This window comes from Rhinolophus sinicus, chromosome 17 (genome assembly GCF_057876585.1).
Source record: "Rhinolophus sinicus isolate RSI-liver-muscle chromosome 17, RSI-T2T, whole genome shotgun sequence".
Taxonomy (NCBI): domain Eukaryota; kingdom Metazoa; phylum Chordata; class Mammalia; order Chiroptera; family Rhinolophidae; genus Rhinolophus; species Rhinolophus sinicus.
The window spans coordinates 158,489,576-158,504,083 of NC_142517.1; the positions used below are offsets into that span (position 1 = coordinate 158,489,576).

At 39.1% G+C, this 14,508-nt stretch overlaps 1 protein-coding gene across 3 annotated transcripts in view; it reads left to right on the forward strand.

Moving 5' to 3' along the window:
• NOSTRIN (nitric oxide synthase trafficking) overlaps window positions 1–14,508 on the forward strand; it is a 52,334-nt gene that overhangs the window by 33,724 nt on the left and 4,102 nt on the right. For all 3 annotated transcript variants that reach the window (XM_019727368.3, XM_019727369.3, XM_019727370.3), the window contains 6 exons: window positions 621–746; window positions 5,941–6,039; window positions 6,137–6,262; window positions 9,885–9,993; window positions 10,854–10,942; window positions 13,598–13,723. In XM_019727368.3, coding sequence (XP_019582927.3) covers window positions 621–746; window positions 5,941–6,039; window positions 6,137–6,262; window positions 9,885–9,993; window positions 10,854–10,942; window positions 13,598–13,723 — 675 coding nt within the window. The remainder of the gene's footprint in view (window positions 1–620; window positions 747–5,940; window positions 6,040–6,136; window positions 6,263–9,884; window positions 9,994–10,853; window positions 10,943–13,597; window positions 13,724–14,508) is intronic.

A 14,508-nucleotide genomic window follows, 5' to 3' on the forward strand; every position in this document is an offset into this window, starting at 1 on the left:
CACCATCCCCATCATAGAGATGAAAAACTGGCCATGAAGGTTGAGTAACTCACCTGCAGTCAGAACAGGGACTCTCATCCGGAAGTTTGGTTTTTGGTTACACTGCAGAGTTTATACACTGCAAGCAAAGTCAGGTTATTGGACAGGATGATAGCCAGGTCTCATGCTAGCTCTAAAAGTGATATAATTACATGCATCTCTACCTGTCCTGGTAAGAAATGCTGGGGCCTGAAGGATTTACCAAATAAGACTGCGGGGGTCATTGGTACATCACAGAGTTGACTGGAAGTTTCCTGATCTCACTTCTCCTCACCTGCCCTTTGGCCTCCTCCGCAGTGTGATGAACATGGGCTCATCACATTGTATTTAAGGACCTCTATTTCCTCATATAAAACTTTGCAGGAATGATACTGAAAGGCCCTTTGGTTTCCTTTCAGCTCTGAAATTCCTTTTTTCTGAGAATGATCTTTGATTTTGTCATCGGCAGCTACTCTTTATGACTTTAGTTGGGAGATGAGAAACATATCCTCGGGATGCGGATGCGTATAATTCTTTACATGGAATCACAAAGGGCTTTCATAAATGTGTTAATGAGTATGTAACACTGATATGTTCTTTAGCTCCTCAACAAACTGAAAAAATCAACTGAGAAGTTGGCACAGGAAGATGAAAACTACTACCAAAAAAACATAGCAGGCTGTTCTACCAGACTGAAATGGGAAAACACACTAGAAAACTGCTACCAGGTAATCATGCATCAGCATTGTTCTTCTTCTTCCATGGAGCTTTGGGTGACCTTGAAAATGGAGATCAGATCTATAGTTACATGACCTGATGATCTCTGTCCTTGACTATAATCCTCACTCCTTTTGTGACTGTAGATAAACCGTGTGACTTCTATTGTTTCAATTTCATCATGGATACAATAACCAGTGAATATTTATTGAGCATCCTTGGCCAGAATTGCCACACCTAAATGCTCAATGAGCACAGTAGCACTCAGCTAATTTCAAAAACTGCTGTGAAAGTAAAGTGTAAATGAAGACAAGTATTGAATTCTCAGAAATGAGTTTTAGGCCTGAGAACTCATTCACACCATATTCACTTCTGGAATCCTTTGTATGCCGGGCATTGTGTTGGGCATTGGAGACATACAGCAATGAATGCAGTACCATCTCACTCTCAGGATGTGCACAGGTTAGCAGCAAAGAAGACATATTGAGAAAGAATGGTGGCAAATCGTCCAATAAAAATCAAAAGATATGAACAAGCAAATCACAGAAGGGAAAATCAAATCACCAATAAACATGTAAAAAGATGCTCACTCATTGGGCAAAAATTTAAAAGTGACGATATTAAGTGTTGTCAAATAAGAATTGTTGGGAAACAAAAATTCTTGTACCCCTCGAGTGAGACTAATTTGATGATATCTAATAAAACTGAAATGTGCATGTCCCCACAACACAGCAGTTGCCCTTTGAGGCATAAATCCTAAAGAAAAACATATACCTGTATACCAAGGGTAACGTACAAAAATGTTTATTGCAGAATTGTTTATAATTACATGGTAGGAAAAAATTGTACACATTATTAATATCTATCAATAGAGGAATTACTCTTAAAATGTGCTCTGATTTAGAAAGTGGAGCCTGTCAAGTCATCCTTGCCTCACCTTAATAATAATGATTCCCTTACTTTGTACGGCCTTGGTTCATATATACTCAGTCTATACCAACAAGTCGTTGACTCACGTATTACATTGTATGTTCTATATCTTCTGTTGTTTATGCATTCAGGAGTAAAATGTTATATTCATAAAGACACATAACAAAAGTGGGCTGAATTAAAGGAGAATTTTTGTTGAGTGTTCAAGGTGGAAATTGGATAACTAGGGTACTCAGTTTCATTTTTTTTTCTCCATTTCCTCCATCATTCTTCTGTAAAAGTGGAATATAAGAATTCATTTTAGGGTCCTAAATTGCCCTCTTACTCCTTCTTACTCTTCCGGTTGAATTTACAAATTCTTTCGGAGAGCATTTATTGACCTATCTTCAAGGCAGTTTACTAGACACTGTGAGAAATATTACAAAGTCTCAAGTGTGGCTGTTAAGTAACAAAACCAATTCCACAAACCACATATCAAAATTAGTCTTATTACTTCAGAATTACACTATGTTCAAGCCACATGTCTTAGCTTCCAAGGAGCAACAATTCAGTTGTTAGAAATAACCTATAAAATATTTTGAAAAATAATAGCCACACTACCAAGAATTACCAGGAATCAAATGCTTGGTACTGACAGTACTTACTCAAGGAATTATTTTAGAAAAACATTTGCAATAAATGTCAAGAACCTTTAAAATGTTCACTTTCTCAACTGTATTCCTCATCTGAACTCCAGAACACGGAAAACTCACAGAACACAGAGTGACTGTTTACTCAGTTCTACCCAGGATGGTAGTGGCTAGTACCCCTCTAGAGGCAGTGGAAAGATGGTAACTCATTGCATACAATAGATGCCTAGGACATTAGGGCTTAATTCTCTTCTAGAACCTCTGTCGAAAAACAGAATTTTGTTTCTATACATCTGTCTTGAGAAAGTAGCCGGGAAACAAAACACAGCTTTCTGTTCAAAATGCTTCAAAAGGAAAAGGGAGGGACTAATCTAAAGGACCAACATTTAGGGGATGACTAAATAAACCAGCGCACTGTATGCAGTCCTACAGAGTGGACTGCTAATTAAAATGATGTTTGTGAAGACCAACGGCCAGAGAAACTGCTGTTGTATAATGTTGAGTGAAAAAAACAAGATACGAATTTAAATAATCTGATAGATTACTAGAAAGATAAAATCATTTTCCTATAATAGATAGACTCACCCAGCTAGACTGAAACACACCAAAAGGTTAACAGCAACCGTCTTTGGGTCGAAGAATTAGAAATGATTTTTAAAAGATTTTTTTGTTGCTATTGATGACCCAAGGACAATGTCTCCAAGCAACTAGGGTGCTTGTTAGACTTCAGATTCCTGAGCACCTCCCCACACAGGTGAATCACAGAACCTCTGAATGATGTTAGAAGGGGGTCTAGGTACTCGCGAGCCATACTAAAGTTTGAGAGTTCCTGTTCTAAAAGATCATGCTATTTCTTTGACCAGTTTTATGAAGACAATTTAGATGAAAATGGAGTCCCTCCAAGCTCTTCAGGGAATGTCAGGAGAAAGGCCAGGACAGCAGAAACTGACAAGAATGAATGAAGAGTGTGAACCATCATGGACCCTGGGCCGCAGCCAGGCTCTCCGTCTGCTCTTCCTTTATAACTCTGACCACACTTGCCTCGTGTGTGCAACTGTGAAAGCTCCGGAGGACAGTTTTAGATTCTCCAGAGTATCCTGCTTTTCTACCACTATTTTATGCAAAAAGAAAAGGATAATAGAAAGCAGTAATTCATTAAGTGAGATATGGATTTTCCCTATGCACTGTGGAATTTATCTCAGCCCCTTTTCATGAGCAAACACAGATCATTTTAATGATTTCCCTGAACTGTAATTAACATCTATCAAACATTACCATCTCCAACAAAGACACTGGTTCTTCTGGTCTCAGATTGATGCTAGTGGCTCAGCACTTGTCAGTGGGCTCAGCTGCCCACTAAGTATACAACGTTCCTAAATCTGGCTTTTCTTTTCTCTCCTGTCCTTTGCTCATGGTGCTAAACTAGGACATCTGCTTTCTCAGTCTTTTTCTATGCTGTAAAGGCTCTTTCTTTTTGAAGACTGTCGAGATCCAAGCCACTGAGCAGCATTTGTTTTACATATTTGATAGGAGGCATGTGGTTTGTGCCCTTTGCTTCTGACAGGCTACTCTTCTATGTCTTTAATCATGTATGTGAGAGACAGAGGGCACACAGCCCCATTCAAATGGCTGGGGCCTGTGACTTTGGAGAAAGACTCAGGAGACCAACACCAGAAACAAAGGCATTTGGCTCCCATTGACTTAACAAAAATTGTGCAGATTCTTAGCCACCAGGAGGGTTGCCATGGGGAGCAGAGTTCCAGGCTTTCTGATTAAAATGTCAGGACACTTGGCACAGAATTAAAATTTGCATGTGATTGACAAAGATGTTCATATTTACTAGCTGAGTCTTTTACTATGTGCATTTCATAGCAGTATTAAACTGAGTATATACCAACCAACAAAATGTGGTGTATACATACAATGGGATATTATACAGCGTTAGAAAGGAAGGAAATTCTGACACATGCTACAAGGAACCTGAAGGCTTTATGCTAAATGAAATAAGCCAGACACAAAAGGACAAATATTGTATGATTCTTGTTATATGAGCTACCTAGAGTAGCCAAATTCGGAGAAGATGGAAATTAGAATGATGGTTGCCAGAGGGGCTGCAGAGAGGGGAATCGGGAGTTATTGTTTAATGGGTACAGAGCTTCAGTGATTCAAGATGAAAAAAGTTCTTTAGATGGATGAGGACGATGGTTGCACAACAATGTGTATGTACTTAATGACACTAAATGGTACACTTAAAAACAGTAACAACGGTAAATTTTATATTTTGTAAATTTTACCACAGTGAGGAAACAAATACATTTTTAAAAATTTAAAATGACTATATGCCATAGATGAGATAACAGCTGAATGAGAATGCAGTTAACTCACAGGAATATGAAGAAACACCACACTGGGTCAGTCCATTGGGCCTTGTAGGTGTGCAAGGGAGGCAGGATGGAAGAAGCCAAAGATCTTTGTGGTTTCCCACCCCCACCCTACCAAAGGCCTTGAGATGCAGTCCATCCTTCTTGCTTCCTACAGTAATGTCACCTGTCACCTACCGATTTGCCCAGTGCCTTCTTCATGCACTGCTGCTGAGTGCTCTTTCCTCTGTGCAAGGGAGTGGAGTAGGATGGCAGGTACGGGAGAAACTAACCTGGCCTCTGGGTACAGGAGGAATGTCCAGGCCTAGTCCTTACAGAAAGTTGTCTTGAACACCTGCCACCCCTGTCAAAGCTGAAGTCCTTGGGGCACATAGCCAGGAGCCTCCCACTGTCCGTGAAAGGCCTGGGACCCCCTGCGTACTCCTGACCCAGCCTTTTCACACAATGTTTAACTGCTGAACTTGGAATTCCCTCAGAACAATTAGTCAGCAACTCAGCTAGCAGTGAGTGGCAAGAGTCTAACATCTAACTTTTTCTAAAATGTTAATGGCTAACAAAGCAAATGTGATCTCCCTCACTTTTTTTTATTTGCCCTTCCTAGCTAAAAGTTATGAAACTCTACGAGAGGAATTTTTGTCATCACTCACAAAATGGAGAGGCTATGTTTGTACCTTCAAACAGTGGTCTCTGACCCCCAGTCCTAATATTAGGCCAGAATTATGAATTGATTAGTCTTTGGGGTTCTGCTCTCAATCAGATAGTTTCCTGAAGCAGAGAATTTGCATCTCATTGCCTTTGCCTCTGCAGAGACTAACAAAATGCCTTATATGCACTGTAAACAACTCTAGAAATATTTAGTCTCAACTGCATTTCCAAGCTATGAACATGGGCTTTACTGGGCTTCACTTTTTTTCTCTAGAACTCACAAATGCTTTTCAATAAAGGCCTTCTCTCCCCTTTCTTTGTGAATGTCAGGTAACCCATGGCATCTACCTATATACCTTTTGGGCCCAAAAAGCCTGGTAAAAGTGTGTGAGCTAAATCTGCTCTAATGGAGGGTAAATAGGAGAGACACCAAATCACATTCCTGTCCTGGGACCCTCCCCCCCACCACAGTTTGGATATGATGTAATCAACAGGCACAAACATGAGAGTTTGCCCAGGCTTTCCTCACATGTGCGAGTGTGTGTGTGTGAGTGTTTGATGAGTGACTTCAGTTTTGCATAACAATTGGCTGATCTTGCCTCATTTTCCATCCTTTACAGAGCATCCTGGAGCTGGAGAAAGAAAGAATTCAACTTTTATGCAATAACTTAAACCAGTATACCCAACATATCTCTGTTTTTGGCCAAACCCTGACCACAGTGAGTAGTAAAGATGTCTTGCTTTCTGGAATGCATGGTAAGAACTGGCAGGAACCATGGCTTCAGCAACTTTGTTCTGCTTTCCTTGGCATTGCAGTGCCATGCGCAGATTCACCATGCCATCAGCAAGATAGATGTCGAAAAAGATATCCAGGCTCTCATAGAAGAAACTGCCATTTCATCTACAGAAAATAAATCTGAGTTCCTATTAACCGATTACTTTGTAAGTATGCAGTGGAAGTTCCACTAATGGGGAACCTTAGTAATACACTAAGGGGTTCACTAAAAAAAAAAAAAAAAAAAAAAAGTTACAACAAAAAAGTTGTAAAAGAAATATCTTGTTTTTAAAATGAAAATATTGATTTTTTTCCTAGTCCATATAAACAAACAAAAAAAAAAGAGTGTGGTTTACAGACTAGGCAAAGGAAACATGTTTTGTATTCTCTGGTAGGGCAAAAGTCAAACAGGGTCTTGAACTGAATCTCATACTTAGTCTTCCATGAGGAATGCCAGGCAGACATGTTGCATGACCTGTAAATAATCACTGTGTAGCATATAGCTTATCTGTGGCTGCGTAGCAAACTACCCCCAAACTTAATGGCTGAAAAAAAACACATTATCTCACAGTTTCTGGTGGTCAGGAATCCAGGCACGGCTTAGCTGGGTGCTCCTGAGGGCTTCACAAGACTGCATTCAAGGTGTCAGCCAGGACTGCAGATATCTCAGGGTTCCCCTGGGAAATGAATGGCTTCGAAGCTCACTCACATGGCCGATGGCAGGCCTCTGGTCCTGGCTGACTGCTGGCTGGAGATGTCAGTTCCTTGACGTGTGGGTGTCTCGTTAGGTCAGCACACAATATATCAGCTGGCTTCCCCCGGAACTAGCGATCCAGGAGAGAAAGACAGAGTGCCCAAGATGAAAGCATAGTCTGTTATAAGCTAACCTCAGAAGTGACATCTCATCATCTTCTCCTTGTTAGAAGTAAGTACAGCCCGCATTCTTGTGGAGGGGAATGACACAAAGGCATGACGTCATTCCTAGGAGGTGGGAGTCATCATCAACATTCTTCATGGTCCTTTCCTTTGAAAAACATGGACCAAAGTACAGAGGGTTCTTTTGAGAGCATTGGGTGATTCTTCGATGGAATCGGTGCTTAAAAACTGATTGGTGTCAGAATCTCTGGGCATCTTGTCTTTGGGCTATCTTGTCTTCTGAATTCCTGACAGCTCTCCTCCAGGCCCTCTGCTAGGTTTCATTCAGACTTTCAAGGTCCATACTGGGAGATTTATCCCTCTCTGTATCTAGAGCCCGCCCACCAGTCACACCCTCCTATAGAATTAAAAGTGTAGCCAACGTCAACATCCCAGGACCCCCACTAAGGGACCAAGAGATGAAAGGAGAGAGAAAGGCAGTTAGATCTGGGCACAGCAGTGACTCCAGCTGCTGCGAAAGTGACTAGCTTTCCCTTTCCCCACCTCCCAAACAGCAGTAAGTAGCCAGCTATTTCTTTAATTGGATCTTTTTTTTCTTACCCTGGCAAAGGCGAAGCAAACTAACAATAGCAATGTGTGCTCAAAGCACAAACAAAAGGAGAGATGGGATTGGAAAGGAATGTTTGATTCCAATAGAAAAGTACTTTCTTTTTGTTTCTTCCAAATAGGTAGGTGATCTCTGAAATGAGAATATATACAATAAAATATATCTGTTACTTTTTGAAAAGGATAATAAAAATGTCCCTATAGACTAACCTGTCAATAAAATAAAGGTCATTCTCCTTGAAAATTTAACTAGGCTTCTATTGAAATGGGAGGAGGCAGCCACAATGGTTTATCTTTAATTGATGTGCCTGTGGGGATTTTTGGTTTCTGTGTAACTTTAGTGCACTAGAATTAATGACTACATACCTGTTGTCTAAGAGAATGGACTGTATCTCCAAGTGGGTGAATAGGATTTCCTTAATATCCTTAAAGCAAAACACCACCAAAGTCCGACTTTAGTCACGGCAGTATATGTAGAGTGGCTTTTATCCAGTGCTATGAAATTTACAAGTTCAAGTGGCAAGACAGGAGAACAATCTGAGTGCAAATATTGGAGGTCTGGTGACCAGTGTGAAAATATTTGTAAGGTCACTGTGAAGGCCATGTTCAAAAGATCATGTATTCAGTTTTAAATGCTTCCTTCAGTATCGAACTTCTTCCTAACAAATCTTTGGAAGAGAAGGAGACATTTAAGAGAGTTAAATGACGGTAGTATATATACTCCCTCCCCAAGTTGACCCAGTGCTGATCTATTTCTAGAAATACATTTTTAAACAATAGGTGCCCCCAACAGACAAATGAAGTCCTGGACAGGCATAGGAGCCGGATTATTATGTGCTCTCCTCCCACAAAGAAGGACTGAGGGTTGGAGTTAGGTATTCTTGTAGTTTAGCTGGAGCTCACTGAGGGCGTGACATCAGTTTGGGCCTCAGCCATGAGCAGACGTGGGAAAGACTAGAGTCTGGAAGAGAACTGGGATTCCCAGGAGTTGGGTTTCAGGAATAATCATTTACTAGCTGTTTCATCTTGGACCTTCATTTATTTTTCTGTTGTAGGAAAAATGGGGACAAGAAAACCAATCTCACAGAGTTGTAAGAATCACATGTGATAAAGAATATAAAGAATTTCTGTATAATATATAATATATACATGAAATATTTTTATACATTATATTTTTATAAGGCTATTTGCTTTGCTCTAAATCCTCAGTGTCTCTTTCTTCAAGACAGTCTGTCTAAAGCTAACCTTCCACCAACATACAGGATCCTAGTTTTTCTCCTTCCTTATCAGATAAGTCCTGACTCCTCCACTTCCATCTTCAGTCATTAGTTTCCCCTCTTTTCCCACAGGTTTCTGTTCCTCTGTTCTGCTCATGTTCAGCCACCTCCCAACCTGACCCTAACATCCTATTTTCTTTTTAATTCAACCCTTGAAATATGAAAGCTCTGGTATCGTTAATGGTTTTTAATAGCCTAAGTGATAAAACCCCTACTTCAGCCGGAAAATCTGGCCTAACCTACTCAGACTTTTCCTCCACTATGTTTGTCATCTAACTGGTCTATTTATTGTTCCTGAGACATTTCACACTGTCCTTCCTCTGTCCTTTGCTTGTGTCAATTCCCCTGCCTTGGGGTACCCTCCTCCTCCTTGACCTAAAAATCCTGGTTAAGTCTTCCAGCCTTCATAAGGTTTTCATGCCCCTGCCCCTGCCCTTCGTGAGCCGTGCATTCCTTCCTGTCTGCACCACTTATAAACGAACGTGGCCTTGAATTTCTAGGTCTCTTAATGTTATGCTTCAAGGCCCAACTAAATTATAAACCCATTCTGGGAAGAGTGTTTGTGTTTTAGTTCATGGATTCCCAACAGCCACGAACCCAGAAAACAATAAACATTTGCTCCACTCCTGAGGCAGTTCTAGCTTGAGGCACATACACGATACTCATTTGGATCATTAAAGGACTCTAACTTGACTAAAGATAAGTAGAGAGCAATAAGTATACAACAAATAGATGTACTTTTCAAGAAACTGAAATAGCTATAGTAAGGCTCATCTTCCAAGAATAATTTGTTCTACTAAAGAAAGGGCTCAGCTATGCACTTACAAGTTGTGAACAAGGAGATGTTGTCTTATTAGGCAAGTCTAGACAAGGGAAAACTATCTAAAGCCAAAGGTTACCCAGTATTTTTATTTATTTTTTTTACTTTTTTCTTCCATCAAGTTAAAATTAAATACAGTCAGTGAAAGTCTCATTGCAACTCTTTCTTTTCCCCCCTTAAATTGCTTACATCCTTTTTTTCCTCCTAAAGGAAGAAGAGCCTAACAACGCAATGAATAAAGAGCGACAAGAGTCTTCAATAAAATCAAAACTGTTGAGACTGCAAAGAGACATTGAAAAAGCCTCGAGAGACCAGAAAGGTGTGTAATTTTCTCTATGAACGTCCTGATAACGGAATGAATTTTCATTCAGTTAGGGTGATTCTGCTTTTGCTGGCGGAGGCAGGGATCATCACATTTAAAGAATCATATGTCAAACCTAATTTGTGTGAATAAAGAAAAATAAAAAAAGAAGAAAGGAGAGAGCAAAAAAACTTAAAAGGACATTTTGGTCTATCTGTGAGAGCTATATCAGTACTACATCACGATTTCCATTTACCCACTGTTTCTGAAATTGGCTAGAATGAGGGACAGTCTGTTTGGTTTAAAACACAGTAAACCTGTAAACAGGGCTTTTGGTGTTCTTGGTTGTTTCCTTTTAACTACCTTTCTAAACAATGTGAAAATCATTCACATTAAATCCTACACTTAGAAGTAAAGCATGTGAGAATATGAAGCAGCTGTAAAGCGATACAGATAACAAAAGCAGCCCCCCACTTGTGATTCTGGTATGTACAGCTTATTTTATGTGAACCAGAACAACGCAATACTTGACAGGAAATCCAAGAGAGCAAAAATGTTTACACATGTAAATACCATATTGAGGGAGAGTCTAACACTGTGGTAAATGTTAGGCATCCACCATGGGCTGCACCAACAGGGAGGAGTCATAAGCTCATCCTGAAAAATAACAAGACTCTTTAAATACCAACCAGCATTGGTCACATTTCATGAAATGAAAATAAAGGTCACCCATTCAGTAAAATTGAGTAACAACTACAGAAACAGCCCCAGCCATTTAGGAAATCCTGGGCTCACGCTCCCTTGGGGAGGGACCGTCTCTCGGCTGTGTCCCACGAGGGCAGGACTCATGGTGACTGAGAACATGATTTCATTTTCAGGCCTGGAACGAATGCTGAAAGCCTACTCTGGCAACTCCTCCTTCTCAGACCCCGAGAGCCAGAAAAACACAGTGGCCTTAATGGATGAGGTAAATGTTTGCAGAGTGCAGTTTCCTAGATTTAATGATGAAAGAGTTATTTTTAGAGTGCTTGTTTTCTGGCCCATTTGACTTCCGTTTGCCTTTCCTTTCTCATGACAGAACAATCTCGTCAGAGAGCAAGCTCATATGGTCAGGTCCTTGGCAAGTAGTTTGAAAGATCTGGAAAAATCCAACTACTTAATTTGTGTTAATGTCCTCCCAGGAAACGAATTATGCCTAAAATAGAATTCTCCAAAATAGAATCATTTTTTTCATGGTCTGGAAACCATGTGTTCTTTAACCCTGTTAAGAAACATGACCAAAAACACAGGTTCTGCATTCAGAAAGGATCTAGCTCTTCTGTTTACAGGAAACTGGGATAACTTTAGTTTTCTTATGTGTAAAATAGGGATATTCGTATCTACCTAAAAAAGTTTTTGTGAGGATGAAATATTATCTAGAAAATAAATATTATTTTTAAAATGCTAGCACAGTGTGCAGAGGAGAGCTAAAAAACTGGTAATTGTTATTAAAATACTGTTTTCCATTTATTCCTCAATTAACATCAAGGTCTTCTGAGAATAACAGGAGAGTGGTAATATGTGGGGATTGATCGACAAAGTAGAAACTTCAAAAGAACCCACATTAAAAAGGCAGTTAGCAAAGACCTGTGAATTTTATATAAAAATAAAACTGAACAGATACTATTACTTATGTGTGCAAGATACGTTTTTGTTTTGTTTTTTTCTGGTTTAGAGTGAGAGGAAGTTGAAGGCTTATCTTTCCTGAGAAAAATTCAGGAAGAAAAAAAATTTTTTTACAATGTTTTAAAGGATACAGGAAACTGGACAAGCTTTCCTTACCTTGAATATAGCCTAAATCTCTTATGACTAGGTAAATAATAATTCTGTTCAAACAGGAAATTTCAATAGTTCTTCGGTGAAAGTAGATGGATGCAGCCAGGCACAGTTTATCTTTTTTTTTTTTTTTTTTTTTTTAGCACAGGCTTCCTTTAGTGTTACAGAAACAAACCTAATGCTTCTTATGTAAAGAAAGGCCTTGAATTCTGTTCACTTGTGAACAGAGGTCTAACATACTTGCAATGACACATGGCTACAATTTTTACGAAATTGTAAAACAGATTCTAGGACATTTTCTGTGACAACACAAAATGTTTAGCTAACTAATTTGATGCAAATAATAGTTACCCAAATAAAGTCATATGGAGTATTTTGCATGGTGTTAAGTTACAAGTTTATTTCTTTAGTTGTTCCTGCACAGAATTTTGTCATTGTCATTACCAGCATAGAACATATATTAGGATCAGCTGGGTACACAACTGGACCTATTCATACAGTGGAGGATGCAAGGTGGGAGAACTGCCCCCTGAATTTGTGATGTTTATGATCTAGTGAAGAAACAAATATGCAACTTCAAATAGTGGATGCCAAATATCCACGTAATTTCGTTACATACCTCTGCATCTGTTGGAGGGGAACTTGTGATATTGGTAGATTTCATGTTGCCTCCTGCAAGGAAGGTTTCTTGCAGGAGGAAACTGTTTAAGTTCTTCCTAATTCACTGTCTCTTGACGTGCCATATCTCAACAAAAATGTTGGCAAGACATGTTTTATGAGAAACTGTTTTTGGATATTGTCTTCAGATACCTGAAGGAGTGCCACATAGCAAAGGAAAGAGACTTGTTCTAACATGCTCTCAAATGCAGACTAGTTCTACTAATAGAAGGTATGGAGGCAGCCCCACAATGCATTGGAGTGTTCCAAGGATTAGAGACCTTCCTCATTGATTGGAGGTATTTGATCCATGGCTGTGAACCCCTGGCAGGGACATTAGGGTTAGGCTTCCCCATGCTGGAAGTATGGGAAAGGAGAGGTGATGGTCAGGAGGAGACTGGCTAAGCAGGCCTCTTCCAATAATTAGATTCGGTTATTTGATTTACCCTGACTGAATACAGCCTGACAAAGAAGTCATTATAAAGTTTCTAGTTCATGGTCAACTAGAGAACAGGAAGAGCCTAGGAGTGTATCGTTAGCTTCACTCTTTATTTTTATAATCAAATACCCTAGAAAATTGTTTCCAGTTTTCAGAATTGTTACTGAAAACTTTCTGGGTAATATAAGACCTCACCCCTACAAGAAAATCAAAAAATAACATTAAAAAACAAACAAACAAACAAACAAAACCTGTCCCGCATCATTTTAGTTTGATTCTATTGATCCAAGTTCAATTCTATTCACAACATTGAGCACCAATGCCTCAGTTGCCTGTCCTGAAGGGTCCTCTGAAAGTCCACTTTCTGCAATCAGCACTTCTTATTCCCTTTCTCATTCCTCAGCAGAAAATTGAATATAGCAATTCATTGCCACACAATACTGAGTAATTTATCTACCAAGATTTCTGGTTTACCCTGTTTACGAGAGTCCAGAGTAAGACACACTCAACAACTAAGACAGTCCTCTAGGGAAAGGGTTCATTTTTTTTTCTCGCCTCAGCATTTTCTGTGTATATATCTACATATGAGTTGAATGTGTACTTTTCCTGACCTCTTTGTCATTTTGGAAATTATCCCAATATCCTTTGACCCATGCAGTTGTGCCTCATTTTCTAGACATTTACTCACATGGCCAAATGATGTATCCACAGACCACTTTGAAATTAGACCTTTTGCAAGCAAACTCCTATAAACTGTCATCAGTGTTAGCAGAACTTAAGCAAAGACCTCAACCCAGCCATCCCTGTAGCAACTCCATCTTCAAGTGGAAAGAAAAGGTAAAAATTTAAGAGACTCGTAATTCTTGACTGGGCTTGCTGGGTGGAGTGGCTTAATTTACCATCAGGTCAATAAAGCTATTATGAATTACATATGCCATATGTCAAATCCCAACTGCAGAATTTTAAGATAAATTTATTTGTATTCCTTTTGTGTTGAGTAACAAGAGCTAAACACAACTGAATACATCCTTTGTATACTAAATACAAGAAGTTAAAAACACTTTGGATTCCTTTTTGTTCCTCCTCATACCTTAACTTTATCCATTGAATCTGCTTTTATAGTAAAATTTCTCTTAAATTGAAATTTTAGTATTCAGACAGACCTAAATTGTAAGGTTTTGTGATATGCATTAGTCTCATCCATTTAATGTACTACACAATGTAGATAATGTATAGGGACAATTTTTAAAATTCACACACATGTAATTTCCCAATGTTACACTTTTTAGGAATAGATTTTGAGCACTTGGATGTAACTATTGCTTGTCACTGTTTTCCATTCCCTATCAGAAGGGCGAGCTATAACCATCTTGCGATGAAGGGACAGTTTTGTTTCTAAAGAGTCAAGAGATCTCAATCATTTAGACAGTCATGATAATTCATTTGCATTAAAGACAATGAAGTTGAATTTGTAGAAGTAATGCTCTGAATGTTATTATTTGGCTAGGTGCCACTCAGAAATGCAAACACAAGCTATAAAATATGGTAGTTGTCTAATTCTAAATATATCAAGTTTTCAGAAACAAGAAAGCTCTACGGTAGGGTTGAAGAATGTATTTAAT